A 22,070-nucleotide genomic window follows, 5' to 3' on the forward strand; every position below is an offset into this window, starting at 1 on the left:
TGAACTCCAGTGCCAGGCGAGAATCTGGGAATCCAAATTCATTGGGGGAGAAACTGGACTGTCTGGCAGCGGGCGAAACTCGAGGGCAGCTTTCTCTCAGAGGTGCTTGCAGCGATTACCGAGGGACACTGAGACACAGGGGCCTCGGGCAGGGTTGACGGGAAGCCAAGACTGTCTGCTCAGCCCTGAGACTCCGCCCCATCCAAGCTGAGCACAGAGGCTTTTGCAATTTTGCAAGTCTGGTCCCATAAGGCTGTCTCCAGCACAGAAGGTCTCCCAGCATAGACACAGCTGATACTAACAACCAATTGGCCTGGAGGTCAATTCCTCACAGTGATACCAACAACAATCAAGACTTAACTACAACAAGGCTGTACACACAGTCCACAAAGGGGTGCACCAAGAGTGTCCACCTCAGGTAACGGGAGGCCGACCCACTGGGCCATATAGAACATCTAGCACACAAAGCTACCCTACCAACTCAGGGAAGCAGCAAAAATGCAGAGACAAAGAAACAGATCACAAACGAAAGAAATGGAGGAAAACAAATGACTGGATATAGAATTCAAAACCACGGTTATAAGGTTTTTCAAGAATTTCCTAGAAAAGGCCAATAAATTTATCGAGACCCTCGAGGATATGAAAAAGGACCAACTAGAAATTAAACATACACTGACTGAAATAAAAAATATTATACAGAGACCCAACAGCAAACTAGAGGAACGCAAGAATCAAGTCAAAGATTTGAAATACAAAGAAGCAAAAAATACTCAACCAGAAAAGCAAAAAGAAAAAAGAATCCAAAAATATGAAGATAGTGTAAGAAGCCTCTGGGACAACTTCAAGCGTACCAACATCAGAGTTCTGGGGGTGCCAGAAGAAGAGAGAGAGCAAGATACTGTAAACCTATTTGAAGAAATAATGACTGAAAACTTCCCCCACCTGGTGAAAGAAATAGACTTACAAGTCCAGGAAGCACACAGAACCCCAAACAAAAGGAATCCAAAGAGGACCACACCAAGACACATCATAATTAAAATGCCAAGAGCAAAAGACAAAGAGAGAATATTAAAAGCAGCAAGAGAAAAACAGTTAATTACCTACAAGGGAGCACCCATACAATTGTCAGCTGATTTCTCAACAGAAACTATGCAGGTCAGACAGGAGTGGCAAGAAATATTCAAAGTGATGAATAGCAAGAACCCACAACCAAGATTACCCAGCAAAGCTATCATTCAGAATTGAAGGTCAGATAAAGAGCTTCACAGATAAGAAAAAGCTAAAGGAGTTCATCACTGCCAAACCAGTATTATATGAAATGCTGAAAGGTATTCTTTAAGAAGAGGAAGAAGAAAAAAGTAAAGATAAAAATTATGAACAACTAAGTGACAACAAATACATATCTATCAACAAGTGAACCTAAAAATCAAGTGAATTAAAAATCTGAGGAACAGAATAAACTGGTGAATATAATAGAATCAGGGGCATAGAAAGGGAGTGGACTGATAATTCTCAGGGGGAAAGGGGTATGGGGAATGCAGGAAGAGACTGGACAAAAATCGTACACCTATGGATGAGGTCAGTGCCGGGGGAGGTAAGGGCAGAGGGCAGGGTGGGAACTGGGTGGAGGGGAGCTATGGGGGGAAAAAGGAAAAACAATTGTAATAATCTGAACAATAAAGATTTATTAAATTAAAAAAATAGAATTTCCATATGACTCAAAGAAAATGAAAACACCAATTCAAAAAGATATATGTACCCCATGTTAATTGCAACATTATTTACAGTAGCCAAGATATATAAACATCAATGGATGAATAGATGAAGAAAATTCTACACAATGGAATATTATTCAGCCATACAAAAAGAATAAAGTCTTGCCATTTGTGATCACATTGATGAACCTGGAGAGCATTATGGTTGGTGAAATAAGTCAGACTAAGAAAGGAAAATACTGTATGATCTCACTTATATGTGGAATCTTAAAAACAAAAACAAAAACACCAATCTCATAGATGCAGAGAACAGATTGGTGGTTGCCAGAAGCAGAGAGAAATGGGTGAAGGGAGTCAAAAGGTATAAACTTCCAGTTATAAAATAAGATCTGGGGATGTGATGTACAGCATAGTGACCACAGTCAGTGATACCATATTGCAGATTTGAAAGTTGCTAAGAGAGTGAATCTTAAAAGTTCTCATCACAAAGTGGGGGGAAATTCATGTATGGTGGCAGATGTTAAGGAGATTCATTGTGGTGATCACTACTCAATATATAGAAATGTTGAATCATTATGTTGTTCACCTGACTAATGTATATTAGTTAACCTCAATTTAAAAAAAAAATTATCAAACAATTTACCATCTGATATACACAGAGCACCATGTCAGGCACTTGCATGCAATAGAGTTTAGAGGTGATGATGGTCAGGTTCACCAGTGTTTAGAATATAAGCACAAAGTGACTGAAGGAGACAGGTGACAGCAGTAGCACAGAAGACGGAGCTCTACCCCAGCCCCTATTCTGGGGCTTCCTGTGGAGTTGGCCATTGAGCTAGATTCTGAAGGGTCAGAAGGAGTTGGCACTGATAGCAGGGTGGGGTGAGGAATGCTGAGTAGCAGAAGTCTGGACCTTCATCCTGAGGCTAGTTGTTCCCTGTTCTGTTTGAGAATTACTCTGCTAAAGAATCCAGAAGCAGAATGGTAGTTTAGTCTCTCACTAGATCTTTTTGGATAGGTGTCCAAATGTCTTTCCTTTTTGTATTATTGTATTAAAATAGCATTTTAAAAGACTCTAACCTTGCCCTAGCCAGTTTGGCTCAATGGATAGAGCGTTGGCCCTGAAGGGTTCTGGGTTTGATTTTGGTCAAAGGCACGTACCTCAGTTGCAGGCTCAATTCCTGGCCCTGGTTGGGACGCATGTAGGAGGCAACCAATAGATGTGTCCCTTGCATCAATGTTTCTCTCTCTCTCTCTCTCTTTCTCTTTCTCTCTGTCCCCCCACTCCCCCACCTTCCTCTATCTCTAAAAATCAATGGAAAAATATGCTCAGGTGAGGATTAACAAAAATAAAAATAAAATAAAAGGATCTAACCTCTTCCATGATAAAACCACTAAGAATATAGGATTTCTATGTTATTTAGACAATTAAAACCAAAGTACCCCAAAAAAAGCTACTTAGATTTTTTTAAAGAGTTAATTTTTATTATAAATCATACTTGACATAATCTAAAAGCCAAAATTTATCTGATTTATAAAGTATGTTGATAAGATGCAGTGGCCTTTGGTGAAGTAATTGATATCTTTAATGTTTTTATCTGGTTTTGTTTTCCTTTGGAACCAGGTTATTCAGAGAATATTCTACACAGTGAACAGATCTTGGAGTGGGAAAATTACTTCGACAGAGATAAGAAAAAGCAACTTTTTGCAAGTATGCCTCTCACTGAAATTCACATATAAGGAACAATTTAAATAATATTTTTACTTCATTTAACAAATATTTGAGTGCTCATTGTATGTGAAGCTCTGTCACTACTTTCAGTCATTAAGCATTTATCAGATAACTGAGATGTGTTGGGAGGAACAAAGATGAATAATAAGGGATTTTTACATCAACACATGCACTGCAGAGCAAAAGAGAAAGTGCACTGCCCTAGTTGGTTTGGCTCAGTGAATAAAGTGTCACCCTACCGACTGTAAGGGTCCTGGGTTCAATTCCAGTCAAGGGCAAATGCCTGGTTGCGGGCTCGATCCCCAGTAGCGGGGATGCAGGAATCAGCCAATCAATGATTCTCTATCATCATTGATGTTTCTATCTCTCTCTCAGAATCATTAAAAATATACAGTATTAAAAAAAGAAAGAAAGTGCACTGCCACACCTGACTTGAAAAATTCCACAGAAAAGTATAATAAATATGCAAAGAAGACCACAGAAGGACTGGCATGTGATCTTGACCTTGGAGATATCAGGAGTTTACCAAGATAGAAATTAGAAGAAAAGGGTATTCCAGATAAAGGAAGCAGCATAAGCAAGGCCCAGAAGCATGAAAGTGTCACGTTCAGGAACTACAGGACAGTCTTAAGTGGCCAAAGGCTCCACAGAGAGTGACCAGTGATAAGGCTTGAGGGGTGAGATGGAGTGGGGTTGGGAAGGGCCTTGCAAAAGAAATAGAAGAATTTCAACTTGATCGTTTCAACAATGACTCTTTATCCAGCTCCTGCTGGAGAAAAGTACTAAAAATTCCTTCTAACAAAGAGTGCATTTTATTCAATTATTTTATTTATTTTATGAGAAAGTACTGACCACTAGTGGGAGCCTTTTACCGAGATAATCTTCATGCTGGATTGTTCAAGCCTCTGTTATCCTGAAGAAGGTGAAATTGTTTGCACTTGGAAATAAATGAAATATTTCATTTTAAATGAATTATACTAAAAGTAGTTTAGGCTAAGACGACCTTATTTAATGTATATTTTTTCTGACTTTATCTGGGACAAGGTAATGTAGACTTGGCAAAATTAGCAGCCCATAATAGATATATAAACTTTTTGTATTCTAAAATGAACAGTAATCATCAGTTATTATTAATATCTATTGCATACCTTGTGTATGCCTGGGCTCTCAGTAGGTGATATGGATTGGGTTTAGATGGCAATAATTCCCTAAAAGAGGCCTTACACCTCACATTCCTGAAGCATATTAGAGTTTGTAGTTTCTGAATCATTATAGTCCTTTTTTAAAACTTGTGATAAAATGTGAGGCCCAAATATGATTGAATGACTTAGATAAGATCAAACAGCAAGTAAGTGGCTGAATTAGAACTAGAACTCGTGTTGTGCTTCCTAGAGTATGACTTATTCTCCTCTCTATTTTCTTCCTTACCCCTCTCCTTAGCCTTCCTCTTATATATGAATATATGCTCATAAAATCTCTATATATAAAAAGCCAGCGTCCGTAACAGCCATAACAACCTTAATGACCTGTTGCTATGACGCCCACTGTGACCAGCAAACTGGCCCCATCAGGGGGTGGGGCTGGCCGGCCAACCTCATGGCCCCTCCCCCCTGCTGGCCTGCCCCTGATCAGACTCTTCCACCCCATCAAGAGCTGGCTGCCGGCCAAACGCCCTCTCCTTCCCCCTGGCCAGCCCTGCCCCCAATCAGCCCGCCCCACCATGATAGGCCCACAGCCCCTTCCCCTGGTTGGCCACGCCCCCGATGGACCCCCACCACTCTAATAGGCTGGCAGCCCTCCCCCCAGCTGATCCCGCCCCTGATCACCCCCCCACCCCCACCCCAATAGGGGGTGGGGCTGGCCCACCAACTTCCTGCGGCCCCTTCCCCCACCCGGCCTCATCCCAGATCATCCCTCCCCACCCCATCAGGGGCAGGGCCGGCCGACCAACCACTCATGGCCCCTCCCCCAGGCCACTGGCCCCCAATCGGCACCCCCACCCATTTGGGGGCTGGGCTGGCAGGTCCATAGCCCCTCCCCATGGCTGGCCCTGCCCCCAATCGGCCCCCCAACCCCAATCGGGGTGGGGCCTGCAGGCCAATCGCCTACAACCCCTTCCCCCAGCCAGCCTGACTCTGACTGGGCCCTGATAGGGGCAGGCTGGCCAGCCAACCTCCTGCCATCTCCTCCTCCAGCCCCGATCTGCCCCAATTGGGACTGGGCCGGCCGGACTCCACCCATGCACAAATGGGTGCACTGGGCCTCTGGTATTCTAATAACATGAAATTATCTAGAATAATAATCTGAAGTCACTATTTATCTCATTACCCTGCCATTTCACCCCCTTTTCCCTAGAGGGAACCCATTTATCTGTGGTTTTATTCATATATAGAAAGACATATATGTATTATATGGTTTTATATGGCTGATTTTTTTAGTTTTGGGGTTTTTTTTTTAGTGTTTCATTTTTTAATTGAATTTATTAGGGTGACATTGATTAATAAAACCATACAAGTTTCACCCTGGCCAGTATTACTCATTGGTTAGAGCGTTGGCCTGAGCACTGAAGGGTCTCAAGTTTGACTCCCTGTCTAGGGCACATACCTGGGTTGCTGGTTCTATCCCCAGCCATGGTCTGGGCAAGTTCAGAAGGCAACCAATCAATGTGTCTCTCCTACATCTCTCTCTCTCTCTCCCTCCCTCCCTCCCTTCCACTCTATCTAAATATCAATGGGAAAAATATCCTCAGGTGAAGATTTAAAAAAAGAAAAGAAAAACCCTATATGTGGATGCCCACTCTTCATAATAGAATAGATGTCATTGCATAACTGAAAAGTTAAAAGCATGTCAATATGTGGCCATGTAACTAAGCCTGTTGTTTAATTGTTCTGTGCTTGTTGGTCTGGGGGCCTCGGATAGGCTGCAGTCCCCTTGGTGATGATCCTTCCCTTTTCTTGCTTTTAAATCCTCCATAGCATCTAACCCTTTGCTAAGCATATTACAGAGCTCATTAACACATTACGGAAAGATTCTCATGTTTTCTGTTCTAAGGCTTGGGGCCAATCACAAGAATTCTTTAAAAAGATATTAGCTTGTAAGAACATGTAATAAATAACTTCAAAATGCAATGGGTATTTAACTTTAAAGCGTGCCTTTAACATTTATGTAAAACGTTTTTTGTAATCGTTCAATAGAAACTTATCTGGCCACTGGGTAAAGCTAGCAATAAAACTACTGGTTCAAAATGTGTTAATACTTATAGATTGATCAGGAGATTAAAGGGAGAGTGAGGTTACCTATTAAAAGTTCCTGATTTGATACTAAAACCAAGTTTTTAAATCCAATTTAAAAGAAAAATTTACTAGATTCTATATAATGCCCAAAGCTGGGTTTTCATAATTTTAAAATAAATTTTCTTTATTCATACCATTTCAGACTCTAGCGCTTTTGGAAGAAGAGGAAGATATAAACCAAATCACAGACTACTTTTCCTATGAACATTTTTATGTTATTTATTGTAAATTCTGGGAACTAGATAGTGATCATGACCTCTACATCAGCCAGGCCGATCTGTCTCGATACAATGACCAAGGTGAGTTTCTATAGATGTTGAGACTTAACTGTTTTGAAGAAGGCAAGAGTTACATAGATTGTCCCCCCTCATTATGGAGAATTTGTTTTTTAACATAAAGGGCCAAGAATTTTAAAGTGGGAATAAGTGAAAATACTAATTTTTTATTTAGAAGCCAGGTGTAGGAGAAGGGGTATGGAGGTAAGTAAGCAATTACAGTCTTAGTTTTGATGAATTGGAGAGCCTGTGATGTTTATTTTCTGATTATGAATTTAATTGAAGTTTATTTGAAAGAGAATATGTATATTCCTTTATAAATTTCTCATTTTATAGTATTTATACACACCCATGGATAAAAATAATGTTTCGAAGGACTCTTATAAAAACTTACTTTTAAAAGGAATTTAGTTCAGAAAATATATTTTTTTGCAAATGAATTTTTTGTGCTTTCTTTTGTCAGAAAACAAAAAATTATATATCACATACTCCTTTTTGCTTCATTTTTAGCCGTAGAAAACTTAGAACCGACTGACTTAATATTTTTAACCAAGATAAAGTGGTTCATTCTTCTCTCATAAGATTGTCCCTGTTCAGTTCTCACATGTCTCCTCAGGCACTGTTGATTTTTCTTAAATCAACCTTAAAAGCCTTTTAGATGCAGCAGAGTACAAATCTTAAATAAATGCATTGAATTTTGCTTCTGCTATTTGGCATGTCTGTATACATCTTAAAAAAGATTCATTCTACTAGCATATGATACTAAGTTTCATATAACTTTCATATTTAAGAAACAGAGTTCTACCTCTCAGATTCTCAGGTGCCAATTAGGCATGAAGAGGAAAATACTCAAATGTACTACTTCTTCAAGTACTCATAGCCTTCCTGTCACCAAAAAAATGGACCTTATTCATCAGGTCAGCTTTATTAGCGATGCACTTTCTAATTACCAGTGGCAGGTCATCTGTAGAATATAAGCCAGCCACTAGAGGTCATGAAAAAGCCTATGGGCTCTAAAGCACCATCTCTGACATAACCATAATACTCATTACATCCCAAAATAGTGTATATCTACACGTAGCAACTCAGTCATGTTAAAGAGATGAAGTCTAGAAAAACAGTCATCTGGACCTCCATAATGAATGGGCCACTGAAACTACATAATTGCCCACTCACTGACCTGTTCTTAATTGGACAACATGATCTTCAGTTTTAGAGGGCTAAATCTTCCAAATCTTAAAAAAAAAAAAAAAAAAGACTTTCAAAAAATACTTTAGCTTTGGAATTAAATATTCTTGCCTTTCCTATACAACCCTCTTTTGTTCTATCTAGTTCAAATTACTAACCCCATAAACCAATGCTCAACCAGTCTAGAGGGTCCTTATATAAGCTTCAGTACATGGCCAGACATGACTGTACTGACATCCATAGTCTCAACATTCTTTAGCCAAACTAATTTACCTTTTATGCTGATTGTACCTAAGTTTATGCTAGATGCTGCTAGCTGCTAGCTCTCTAATTTCAGACCTTATCATTGGTTCTGAAATTTTAGTGTGCTTGCCATTGTCTGGGGCACTTGTTAAAAGAAGAGATAGGTCCATATCCCTAGGTCTGATATCCATTGTCATCTTCTTTTTAAAAAACTAATGTTTTGGGGTGTTTTTGAACCCACAATGAGGTATGCTATTCTAGACTCCAGGATCTATCATCAAAAGCAACATACTGTCTCAAGATATACTTGTCGCTCTCTTTGAATAAAACTTACTGATGGAATTTCTAAAAAGTATACATTAAACCATGTTATACCCTGGACTTTTATAGAATGAGAATATAAGAAATATATGTTTATGGTATCTTTTGGTATATTTTGTAAAATTCTACTTAAAAGCATTCTCCTTTTTTTACTAAACATCCCTTATATTAGGAGTCGATGATCAATCAGTTCCTCCTTGAAATGAATGCTAGGATAAGATTTGTCTTGTTTTAGAGGAAAAGTTGTCTTATTAGATAAAATGACCAATACATTTTTGTCTTAGTTGTCAGGATGTCCAAAACTAACTTGGTGTTCAACTATATAAATATATCCTAGTTGTCAGGCACATCCATTTGCTTCTTATTTTTTAAAATGATTGATTGGATGATTGATTGATTGATTGATTGATTGATTTGTTGATTAAGCCACCTCATATTCTTATTTTTTAAAAGTACAAATTAGGCATAAGTAAAATTTTAACTACTCCTGTTCTGTTGTGGAAGATTATTATGTTTTAGCTTGTAACTACTAAAAATAAATTTTCCAAAAGTACTACTTTTATGGAGCATGTTTGTAACTAACTTTGTACTTTCTTACTTATATTTAGCTTCGTCAAACAGAATTATTGAAAGGATATTCTCTGGGGCAGTAACAAGGTAAGAAAATTTTCTGAAAATAAAAAATGAACTACAAGTGCCCTGGCCACTGTGGCTCTGCCAGTGTGTTGTCCCGTACACCAGAAGGTGACAGGTTCAATTCCTGGTCAGGGCTTGTAAGGAAGGCAACTGATCGATGTTTCTCTCTCACATCAATGTTTCTCTTTTCTTCTCTCTCTCAAATAAATAAAAACATATCCTCCAATGAGGATTTTTTTTTTAAAAAAATGAACTACAAGTAAAAGTGTAACAAGACTTCCTGCAATATATACAGTCATGGCTTCATATAAGACAGTATTAATTTATTTTATTTTATTTTATTGTTTAAGGTATTACAAATGATAGTACATATGTCTTTTTTTTTTTTCCCCCCACTGACCTTCCCCCGGCCTCCCCTATCCCCTGGCACTTGCCCTCGTCCCCCTGCCCCCAGTGTCTTGAGTCTGTTGGTTGTGCTTATATGCATGCATACAAGTCCTTCGGTTGATCTCTTACCACCCCCCCCCAAAACCTCCCCTACTTTCCCGCTGTAGTTTGACAGTCTGTTCGATGCTTCTTTGCCTCTGTCTATTTTTGTTCAATAGTTTGTAATGTTCTTTGTTATCCATAATTCTGTGAGATCATGTGGTATTTATCTTTCACTGACTGGCTTATTTCGCTTAGCATAATGCTCTCCAGATCCATCCATGCTATTGCAAATGGTAAGAATTCCTTCTTTTTTACAGCAGCATAGTATTCCATTGTGTAGATGTACCACAGTTTTCTAATCCATTCATCTGCTGCTATGAACATAGGTGTGCATATATCCTTTCTGATTGGTGTTACTGTTTTCTTGGGGTATATTCCTAGAAGTGGGATTACTGGGTCAAATGGCAGTTCCATTTTTAGTTTTTTGAGGAAACGCCATACTGTTTTCCACAGTGGCTGCGCACCAGTCTGCATTCCCACCAGCAGTGAAGAAGGGTTCCTTTTTCTCCGCATCCTCTCCAGCACTTGTCATTTGTTGATTTGTTGATAGCTGTTCTGACAGGTGTGAGATGGTACCTCATTGTTGTTTTGATTTGCATCTCTCGGATGATTAGTGACTTTGAGCATGTTTTCATATGTCTCTTGGCTTTCTGAATGTCCTCTTTTGAAAAGTGTCTATTTAGGTCCTTTGCCCATTTTTTTTTAATTTATTTTTTAATTAAGGTATTATATGTGTACATATCTTACCATTGTCTCCCCCCACCCCACACCCATACTCGCCCTCACCCCCCAGAGTTTTGCGTCCATTGGTTATGCTTATATGCATGCATACAAGTCCTTCGATTGATCTCTTATCTCCCCCACCTCTCCCTAACCTTCCCCTTGTAATCCTTTGCCCATTTTTTGATTTGGATTGTTTATCTTCCTTTTGTTAAGTTGTATGAGTTCCTTGTAAATGTTGGAGATTAAATCCTTATCAGAGGTAACATTGGCAAATATGTTCTCCCATGCAGTGGGCTCTCTTGTTGTTTTGTTGATGGTTTCTTTTGCTGTACAGAAGCTTTTTATTTTGATGTAGTCCCATTTGTTTATTTTCTCTTTAGTTTCCATTGCCCTAAGAGCTGTATCGGAAAAGATATTGCTACGACAGATGTCTGCTATTTTGTTGCCTATGGCTTCTCCTAAGATTTTTATGGTTTCCCATCTTATGTTTAAGTCCTTTATCCATTTTGAGTTTATTTTTGTGTATGGTGTAAGTTGGTGGTCTAGTTTCATTTTTTTTTTGCAAGTATCTGTCCAGTTTTCCCAACACCATTTATTGAAGAGACTATCTTGTCTCCATTGTATGCTCTTGCCTCCTTTGTCAAATATTAATTGAGCATACTGGCTTGTGTCAATCTCTGGGTTCTCTGTTCTGTTCCACTGTTCTTGTGCCAGTACCAGGCAGTTTTGAAAACAGTGGCTTTGTAGTATAGCTTAATATCTGGTATTATGATCCCTCCAACATTGTTCTTCTTTCTCAAGATTGCTGCAGCTATTCGGGGTCTTTTTTTATTCCAGATGAATTTTTGGAGAATTTGTTCTAGGTCTTTGAAGTATGCTGTTGGTATTTTAATGGGGATTGCGTTGAATTTATAGATTGCTTTGGGTAGTATGGACATTTTAATGCTGTTGATTCTACCAATCCATGAACATGGTATATTCTTCCATTTGTTCATGTCTTCCTCTATCTCTTTTTTTAGCGTCCTAAAATTTTCTGAGTATAGGTCCTTTGTCTCCTTGGTTAAGTTTATTCCTAGGTATCTTAATTTTTTTGTTGCAATGGTAAATGGGATTGCTTTTTTAATTCCTCTTTTCTGTGAGTTCATTATTGGTGTATAGAAAAGCCATAGACTTCTGGGTGTTAATTTTGTATCCTGCTACATTGCCAAATTCATTTATTAAGTCTAGTAGTTTTTTGATGGAGTCTTTAGGGTTTTCTGTGTACAGTATCATGTCCTCTTGGAATAAGGACAGTTTTACTTCTTCTTTTCCAATGTGGATGCCTTTTATTTTTTCTTCTTGTCTGATTGCAATGGCTAGTACTTCCAGTACTGTGTCGAAGAGGTGTGGTGAGAGTAGGCATCCCTGTCTTGTTCCTGTTCTTAGGGGAAATGGTTTTAGTTTTTGCCCATTGGGTATGATGTTGGCTGTGGGTTTGTCATATATGGCTTTTATTATGTTGAGGTATGATCCTTCTATTCCCATCTTGCTGAGAATTTTTATCAAGAAACAGTGTTGGATTTTGTCAAATGCTTTTTTTGCATCAATGGATATGATTATATGGTTTTTACCTCTCAGTTTATTTATGTGGTATATCACATTTATTGATTTGCGGATGTTGTACCATCCTTGCATCCCCAGGATAAATCCCTCTTGGTCATGGTGTATGATCTTTCTAATGTAATGCTGGATTTGATTTGCTAGAATTTTGTTGAGGATTTTGGTGTCTATGTTCATGAGGGATAGTGGCTTGTAATTCTCTTTCTTTGTATTGTCTTTATCTGGTTTTGGGATTAGGGTAATGCTGGTTTCGTAGAAGGAGCTTGGAAGTGCTCCTTCCTCTTGAATTTTTTTTGAATAGTCTGAGGAACATAGGTTTTATTTCTTCTTTGAATGTTTGATAAAACTCCCTTCTGAAGCCGTCTGGTCCAGGGCTTTTTGTTGGAAGTAGTTTTTTTATTATTGCTTTAATTTCCTCCATAGTTATTGGCCTCTTCAGATTTTTTGATTCCTCCTGGTTGAGTTTTAGAAGGTCGTATTTTTTTAGGAATATGTCCATTTCTTCTAGGTTGACCAATTTGTTGGAGTAGAGTTGCTCATAGTATTTTTTTATGATTCTTCGTATTTCTGTGGGGTCTGTTGTTATTTCACCTTTTTCGTTTCTGATTTTGTTTATTTGAGTCCTCTCTCTTTGCTTCTTAGTGAGCCTGGCTAGAGGTTCATCAATCTTGTTTATCCTTTCAAGGAACCAGTTCTTGGCTTTTGTATTGGTTTTTTGGTCTCTATGTCATTTATTTCCGCTCTGATCTTTATTATTTCCTTCCTTCTAATCACACTGGGCTTTTCTTGTTGCTCTCTTTCTAGTTCTTCAAGTTGCAGAGTTAAATGGTTTATTACCATTTTTTCTTGTTTTTTGAGGTAGGCCTGTAATGCTATGAACTTCCCTCTCAGGACTGCTTTCACTGTGTCCCAAAGATTTTGGATTGTTGTGTTTTCATTGTCGTTTGTTTCCAGGATATATTTTATTTCTTCTTTGATCTCTATGGTAACCCACTCATTGTTTAATAGTGTACTATTCAGCCTCCAAGTGTTTGAATTTTTGTGATTGTTTTTACTGTAATTGATTTCTAATTTTATGCCATTGTGATCTGAGAAGATGCTTGATATGATTTCAATCCTCTTGAATTTGGAGAGACTTTGCCTGTGTCCCAATATGTGGTCTATCTTTGAAAATGTCCCATGTGCGCTTGAGAAGAATGTATATTCTGTAGTTTTTGGGTGGAATGTTCTAAAGATGTCAATTAAGTCCATCTGATCTAGTGAGTCGTTTAAGATTGATGTTTCTTTGCTAATTTTTTGTCTAGAGGATTTATCCAGTGATGTTAATGGGGTATTAAAGTCTCCTACTATGATTGTATTGCTGTCAATCTCTCCCCTGATATCTTCCAGTAGTTGTTTTATGTATTTGGGGGCGCCTGCATTGGGTGCATAAATGTTTACCAGAGTTATATCCTCTTGCTGTATCGATCACTTTAGAATTATAAAGTGGCCTTTATTGTCTCTTGTTGTGGTCTTCACTTTGAGGTCTATTTTGTCAGATATAAGTATTGCTACCCCAGCTTTTTTTTCATTTCCATTTGTCTGATAGATATTTTTCCATCCCTTCACTTTCAGTCTGTGTGAGTCCCTTGTTCTGAGGTGGGTCTCCTGTAGACAGCATATATATGGGTTATGTTTTCTTATCCATTCAGCCACTCGATGTCTTTTGATTGGAGCATTTAATCCATTCACGTTTAATGTTGTTATTTTTTTTAAATTTCTTTATTGATTGTGGTATTACATATGTGTCCTTATTCCCCCATTATCCCCCAACACCCCCCCCATTCATGCCCTTACCCCCCTATTGTCTGTGTCCATTAATTAGGCTTATATGCATGCATATAAGTCCTTTGGTTGATCTCTCCCCCTTACCCCCACCCTCCCCTACCTTCTCTGAGGTTTGAGGTTCTGATCAATGTTTCTCTGCCTCTGGATCTGTTTTTGTTCATCAGTTTATGTTGTACATTATATTCCATAAATGAGTGAGATCATGTGATATTTATCTTTCTCTGCCTGGCTTATTTCACTTAGCATAATGCTCTCCACAATGTTATTATTGATAGGTACTTGTTTGTATCCATTTCTGTACTTTATGCCTGTGTTCCTTCCTCCCTTTCTATTTCTTCTTTTTACAGCATTCCCTTTAGCATTTCTTGCATTGCTGGCTTGGTAGTGACAAACTCCCTTAGCCTTTTTTTGTCTGCAAAGCTCCTGATTTCCTCTTCAATTTTGATTGATAGTCATGCTGGATAGAGTATTCTTGGATTCAGTCCTTTGCTTTGCATCACTTTGTATACCTCCTTCCATTCCCTTCTAGCTTGATGTTTCTGTTGAGAAATCACTTGATAATCTGATGGGGGATCCTTTGTAGGTAACTCTCTGTCTCTCTCTTGCAGCCTTTAAGATTCTCTCTTTGTCGTTAACATTTGCCATTGTAATTACGACATGTCTTGGTGTGGGTCTTTTGGGATTCATCTTGCTTGGGACGCTCTGTACTTGTATAACTTTTTTCTTCCCCATATCCAGGAAGTTTTCTGTCATTATTTCTTCAAATAGATTTTCTAATCCTTGCTGCTCCTCTTGTCCTTCTGGCAGCTTTATTATATGTATGTTACTTCGTTTTGCATTGTCCCAAAGTTCCCTTAGGCTCTCCTCCTGCTTTTTAATTTTTTTCTCCAGTTGCTATTCAGATTGAGCTTGTTTCTCTAACTTATCATCTAACTCACTAATTTGGTCCTCTGCTTCTTCTAGTCTACTGTTGAAACCTTCCATGGGGTTTTTGATTGTAGCTATATCACTTTTGATTTCTTCCTGATTTTTGGTTGTTGATTTTCTCATCCATCCGGTGTATGAACTGTATGACCATTACTCTGAATTCTTTTTCGGTCATGTTGCATGCTTCCGTTTCACTAATTTCCTTTCTTGGTGACTCCTCATTTTATTTCCTCTGGGGATTGTGTCGTCTCCCCATTCTGAATATCACCAGAAGGTTCAAATGTCGAGTTGTGTGGGCCTGGGCTGTGTGCAGTGGGAGCTTCGCACCACCTGAGTGTCACTGAAGAGCTCCGACACCAAGACGTGTGGCTGCTGTGGGTTGGTGGGAGCCACGTTCGCCCAGGATCAGAGTCACCGGCGCTCAGTGTGGCCTTGTGCGCACACCTAGAATCAGAGACTCCGCCTGCGCCTTGCTGAAATAGAGACCCTGCTGGCATGTGCCAAAAATCAGAGTCCCCTAGCACATGCCAGGAGTCAGAGTTCCCCTGTGCCCACACCAAGAATCAAGTATCAGAGTCTCTGTTGCTTGGTGTGGCCTCGCGCCGAGAATCAGGGTCCCTGTGTATGCATGCGCCAAAAATTGGAGTCACTGGCTCTCAGTGTGAATGCACTGGGAATCAGGGGTCCCAGGCACACGCGATTAGACACAGATTCAAGTCACTGATGCTCAGTGCTGTCTCTCGCCCGGAGAATCAGGGTCCCGGTCAGTTTGGAGGACAAGTTGCACAGTAGCACTGGGTCAGCAGGAGGTCCACTCCTGCACTGTGGAAAACAGACTTCCGTGTGCGTTTGCCCAGAATCGAAGTCAGGTAGCACTGCGCCCTGTGTGGGTGTGGGGTTTGGTCACCCAATTGCATTGCAGGGAACAGATTCCCAGTGTCCAGCGCTCCCAGGCTCAAATTGCTGTATCTGCGCTGCAGCCTGTGCAAGGGGTGGGTCTAGCAGATCCTATGTTGCGGCCGCGAGCCTGCGGGAAGGGGGATGGGCTCTTGACTCACAGAAATCTGCAGTGGGATGTCTGGATTCCTGGTTTCTGTGGGTCTGCACCTGTGGTCGCAGGTCTCTGTCCCCAGTGGCTGCAGGGTCCCGGTTTGCATCTGAGACCAGACTGGGTGGTGCTGAGGCCAGGATCCTGGTCTCAAGCAGCTCTGTGTTGTTGTTTTTTTTCGTTGTTTTTTAAATATATATTTTATTGATTTTTTACAGAGAGGAAGAGAGAGAGGGATAGAGAGTTAGAAACATCGATGATAGAGAAACACCGATCAGCTGCCTCTTGCACAACCCCTACTGGGGATGTGCCCACAACCAAGGTACATGCCCTTGACCGGAATCGAACCTGGGACCCTTCAGTCCGCAGGCCGACGCTCTATCCACTGAGCCAAACTGGTTTCGGCGTGCAGCTCTGTTTTTCAAGATGGCATGGTCTCTGAGCCTGCGCTGGCCGCCCCCCGAGTGTCCGCGGTGGCAGCAGGGCTCCGCTGTGTAAGACAGCCCGGTTTGGCAGCCCCTTGGAAGACCTGCAGGATCTAGCTGTTCCAAGCTCATACACACACACACCACACATGTCCACACATTCCTCTATCACTCCCTCACTCTCTCATACTCTCTCCCTCCCTACCTTCCTGCCGGTCGCCATCTTCCTATCTCCGACAGTATTAATTTTTTAATATATGAGCATTAGGCCTTTATCTAAATGTAGGTAGCAGTATTGATCCTGGTGATTATTTTTTTAAGTTTAACTTAATTTCCAAAGGAAGAAATTACTTTATTTGTCTACCATCCTACTAAATTTATTTGAGTAATTACTCAGGAAACTAAAAGCTTGTGTTTTTTTTTCCTTTCTCAGGGGAAAAACAGTACAGAAAGAGGGAAGAATGAGCTATGCAGATTTTGTTTGGTTCTTGATATCAGAGGAAGATAAAAGGAACCCCACCAGGTATGACTTCTAAGTTTCCTTTGTCAAGATGTTAAAAATAGGAATAAACCTTGAAAAAGTCATGATGTATACCTAGTCAATGCCAACTCAGCCCCAAGGTGCCGAGATGGATAAGACTTGGTCTCTGCATCTCAGACTGAGTCCAGAGTCTCACAACATATCAAGAAAAGTGCTGTTATCCCCAGAAACAACGGTGAAGTGACATGTGAGCTATCCTGAGGGATGAATAGGACTAGCAAGCACTTATATGGAATGTGGGAATAGATACTGTGAATTTCATTTGTTTTATGATCTTTACTAGAGGCCTGGTGCACAAAATTCATGCATGGGGCGGGGGGTGTCCCTCAGCCTGGCCTGCACCCTCTCCAATCTGGGACCCCTCGGGGGATGTCCAACTGCCGGTTACGGACATCTCTCTCGCAATCTAGGACCACTGGCTCCTAACCACTCACCTGCCTGCCTGCCTAATGCTCCTAACTTCCCTCCCCTGTTGGCCTGGTCGCCCCCAACGGCCCTCTCCTGCTGGCCTGATCACCCCTAACTGCCTCTACCTCAGCCCCCACCACCATGGCTTTGTCTGGAAGGAAGTCAGACATCCAGAAGATGGCCGGTTGACCCGGTCTAATTAGCATATTACCCTTTTATTAGTATAGATAGATTATATAGGATAGGATTGCTTAAATGGTTGGGGGGAAAGCCTTTTTCAGTAGGAGGAGATACTCTTGGCAGACAAAAATACATAACCCCTATATCTGGACTGATAGCCAGCCATATGCACTATACTGCCAAACCGATTATTAAAAAACTAGAGGCCCGGTGCATGACATTCATACACTGGGGGTAGGGGGTCCCCCTCAGCCCAGCCTGCCCCTGGGGAGTAGTGGACCTAAGCCAGCAGTCAGACATCCCCCGAGGGGTCCTTAGTGCTGCCGCCGCTGGGCTCACCAACCATGAGCCCAGCTTCTGGCTGAGCAGCGCCCCCCACTGTGGGAGTGCACTGACCACCAGGGGGCACCCCTGCATTGAGCGTCTGCCCCCTGGTGATCAGTGTGCGTCATAGCAACCGGTCGTTCTGCTCTGCCTCCTAGGCAGCCATTGGCTCCTCGCATTCACCCAGATTTGGTTCTGATTGGTCGGTTTCTATGCCAGTCAGTGTCAAAAGCTCTGCCTCCTAGGCAGCCATTGGCTCCTCTGGGAAATCCAGAACAGCCCCACCTTCCCGTCAGCGCCAGCCCTTCAGTCACGCCCCCAGTCTGCTACCGGATGTATCTCTGGCAGCTCTGAGAAGCAGCACCTCGGGTCTTTGCTGGTGGCAATTTTGAATTCTCATCCCTGACCTAACCTTCTTACAGTGCAAGCTTCATGAAGGCAAGCATTTGTCTTGTTCATTCTTAGTTCACTCATAGACTTTACCTGTGTCTATGCATATATGCTAGCACCGTATGGTGACTGGTCAAACGGTTGTTTCGGTCACGGTCACTGCCTTTTTATATATATAGATGGGTTCAGTTGTGAATTGGAGAGGGAAAGAAGAGCAAGTTGTGGATAAAGCCAGTATCACCTTGATACCAAAACTAGACAAACACAAGAAAATAAAACTACAGACTAGCATCTCTCATGAAGATAGACCCAAAATACTAGCAAGTCAAAGTTCAACTTCTCATCTTCTCAGACCCCTCTTCCAGAATCAGCAGATGCTCCAAGGGAAAGATTATCTCAAGTGCTAGCCTCTTCCTCTCTGTATTTCCTTCTAAATCTGGATGCTGTAATTTTTCACTGCCCTATTAACGAATTTTTCCTCTATATTCTCTTAATAGAGAGGACTAAGCCAAAATATTCAGTTCATCATTACCAGAAGCAGATCAAACTTTTCATACCTTGAGATCCATCACTGGATCTCTACTTAGAAAATTTTGTCAAAAGAGGTTATTTTGAACTAAAGCTTTCTTTGTGCCCCTTTTCTGCTTTGTGCCTTTCTCCTGCCTAACAGCTAACATATTCTTGAGGTTTTACTCTTTGTCCAGTAACAAATATTTCATTTGCAGTGGCTTATTTAATCTTCATGTCTCTATGGGTTTAGGTCTCATTTGTTCCATTTTATAGTTGAGGAAACAGAAGTTCTGAGAGATTGCACACCTAGTAAGTGACCTAGCTTGGATTCAAATCCAGGTCTGTATGACTCCAAATCCTGGGCTCTTTATCTCTATAATGTATGGCTCGTCATATGAGACAGCATGTTTACATGCCTATCTTCTTCTCAAATAGGCTATGGAATCTCTAAAGGAGTTCTTTTGGTGTTCTGAAATTCCTTCTTGCTTAAGAGACTCAAAATGTGGCCAATCATAGAAGAAAGTTACTTCCGATTTTGACTTGTTGATCTTTGTTTCCTTGGTGCCTACTGGCACTTACTAGCCACCCAGTGTATTCGTTCTCAGTGCTTCACTTCACATTGCTTTCCTAAAGCAGTTTAATCAGCAGAAGACCATTAAACTTCACTTGTAGCATAATGAAGAAAATAGCTCTACATCAAAATCAAAGTCTTATTTTACAAAATGTAGTAGGCAACACTTTACAGAAATCAGGTTTGTGGCTTATGAAAAACATGGGTGGAAAAAACAAGTTTCATGAAAGAAATAATACGTTTCTTTCTCACATTGATGTTTCTCTCTCTCTCTCTCTCTCTCTCTCTCTCTGTCTCTGTCTCTCCCCCTCCCTTCCACTCTATCAATGGAAAAATATCCTCAGGTAAGGGTTAACAAAACAAACAAATTAAAAAACGATTAAATGTATGAAGGCTCTTAATATTTCTTAAGGCTTACAAATGGGAATTTAATCAAGGGTCTTCAAGAATCTTCTCTTGGGAAGTTTTCCTTTGCCATAATCAGTAGTTCTTTATAGAAAAATATTGTTCCTTGTTACCAGTTAATGCTATTGGCGTCATATTCTGTGATTAATTAATGACATGGCTATACTTGCTACCCTAAGTGACAGTGCTAAATGATGACATAGCCATAATACAGTGTGAATAAACTTCTGGTGAAGATAGCAACTTAACCACATGTAGTACTTTTGGCCTCTTTTTAAATTTCACTTAAATGACAGTAAAGAGAATTTTCTTCAAGGAATATATCCATAACAAAGGACAAAGGAGAAGAGATAACAACAATAAACATTTGCACCCTAGCTGATTTGGCTCAGTGGCTAGAGTGTCGGCCTATGGACCAAAGGGTCCCGGATTCGATTCCGTCCAAGGCACGTACCTTGGTTACAGGCTTGTCCCTGGCCTGGGCCCTGGTCGGGGTGAGTGCAGGAGGCAACCAATAGATGTATTTCCCTCTGTCTTTCCCTCTCTCTTCCACTCTCCTTAAAAATCAATGGAAAATATCCTCAGGTGAAGATTAACAACAAAAAGATTTACAAACTGGAAAGTAAATACACTTAGCAGACTCTTTGAATCCTAAGTCACCAGAGTTAAAGACCAAGAAGTAACTAGATATACCCAGCAAAAACCTCCAAACAGTCAGGACTTGGGGGTATCAAAAACATTGGAAGTGGGGGCAAGGTAAAGATAGAGCCAAAAATCATGAGAGTTTATAGAAAGTTGATCTCTAGAACGTCTCCTCTACCGAGGCAGAAGACTGTGTGCGTTATTCCCTGGAGAGTATAAAATAGAGGGCCTCTGGACTGGGGAGCACTAGGTTCAATTGAAGGTACGGGTCCACATTGAAAACACATGAAATGAATACATGCATAGTGATTGCTGAGATGCCCAGTCTTCATTCTTCATTCAACTTAAATCTCCTGGCAGAAGACTAAAAGATGTTTTTCTGCAAAATCTGACCAGCCAAGAATAAAAAGCAGAATATATGACATCAGGTCATCCCCAAGGAAACAATCCAGCCAAATCACTGTACAGTAAAGTACAGTGTCCACAAACGCATAGGTTAGAACTTTCAGCTTTTTAGCATTCACTCTTAAATATTAGCAGTGAACAAAGGATCACTAAATACCTGAGTAAAGCCTCTTACATAAAAGATAGAAATCAAACTAATAGAAGATGGGAAAAGTAACTTAGATGAAGCAGAATTTCAGGGAGAAGAAACCTTCAGCAACAACAATAATGATGACAACTGTTATTGTTTTTTAGTACGTTTTTATTGCTTTTTAGAGAGAGAGGAAGGTAGAGGGATAGAGAGAGAAACATCTATGAGAGAGAAACATTATCAATAGGCTGCCCCTGCACATCCCCTACTAGGGATCAAGCCCACAGCGGGGGCATATGCCCTGACCAGGAATCAAACTGGCACCCTCTTGGTTCTTGGGTCGATGCTTAACCGCTGAGCCACCTGCCAGGCAAGACAACTGTTTTGATATCCTCAGGGAGATAAGAGAAATTACATTCACAGAACATTAACAGAATGATACTTTGTATAAAAGGAACATTTAGGTAGCCAAAAAAGAATTCTGGAAAATCAAAATTACGATAGCAGAAATGGGGGGTGGTGGGGAGAGGGGGAAGTTCAGAAGATTAAGTTAAGAAAATCTTCCAGAAAGAAAAAGAAAAGAGAAGCAATAGAAAATAGAGGCAAGATATGAAAATAGAGAAGCAGTCCAAAAAATCTAACATAACTGGAAATTGAAATGTAATATGTGTAATTTTAAAATTTAGCCGTAAGAGGCATATCAGCAAGGTAGACAGCATATAAGTTTCCATTGCTCATATCTTCCCAGAAACATCAATTTTAACTATGATGCACAAAAATATCTTCACAAGATATAAGGATTCCAGATGAGAGGCTGCAGCATCCAGATGGAGCACATAAATAAGAAAAAATGCATTGAAGAGGGTAGAAAGGAAAATCATCCCCTAAGTTCAGGCTGCTCAGCATGTAGAAAGACACTCTCCCCCTGGGGAAAGGAGAGTAAGTGATACCATAAATATGCAGAGGATCACAAGAGGTTACTGTGAACATATGTCAGCAAATTGGATATATGTTCATAGTAGAATAATGAATGAATTCATAGAAACATACAACCTACCAAGACTGAGCATGAAGAAAGAAAATCTGAATAGACCAATAACGAGTAAGGAAATAGATCCCAAAA

General features: G+C 40.4%; 1 protein-coding gene across 3 annotated transcripts in view; it reads left to right on the forward strand.

Moving 5' to 3' along the window:
- Nucleotides 1-22,070, forward strand: part of PPP2R3A (protein phosphatase 2 regulatory subunit B''alpha) — a 118,072-nt gene that overhangs the window by 60,958 nt on the left and 35,044 nt on the right. For all 3 annotated transcript variants that reach the window (XM_054729475.1, XM_054729474.1, XM_054729476.1), the window contains exons 6-9: nt 3,340-3,426; nt 6,883-7,039; nt 9,376-9,424; nt 16,875-16,964. In XM_054729475.1, coding sequence (XP_054585450.1) covers nt 3,340-3,426; nt 6,883-7,039; nt 9,376-9,424; nt 16,875-16,964 — 383 coding nt within the window. The remainder of the gene's footprint in view (nt 1-3,339; nt 3,427-6,882; nt 7,040-9,375; nt 9,425-16,874; nt 16,965-22,070) is intronic.

This window comes from Eptesicus fuscus, chromosome 18 (assembly GCF_027574615.1).
Source record: "Eptesicus fuscus isolate TK198812 chromosome 18, DD_ASM_mEF_20220401, whole genome shotgun sequence".
Classification (NCBI taxonomy): Eukaryota; Metazoa; Chordata; class Mammalia; order Chiroptera; family Vespertilionidae; genus Eptesicus; species Eptesicus fuscus.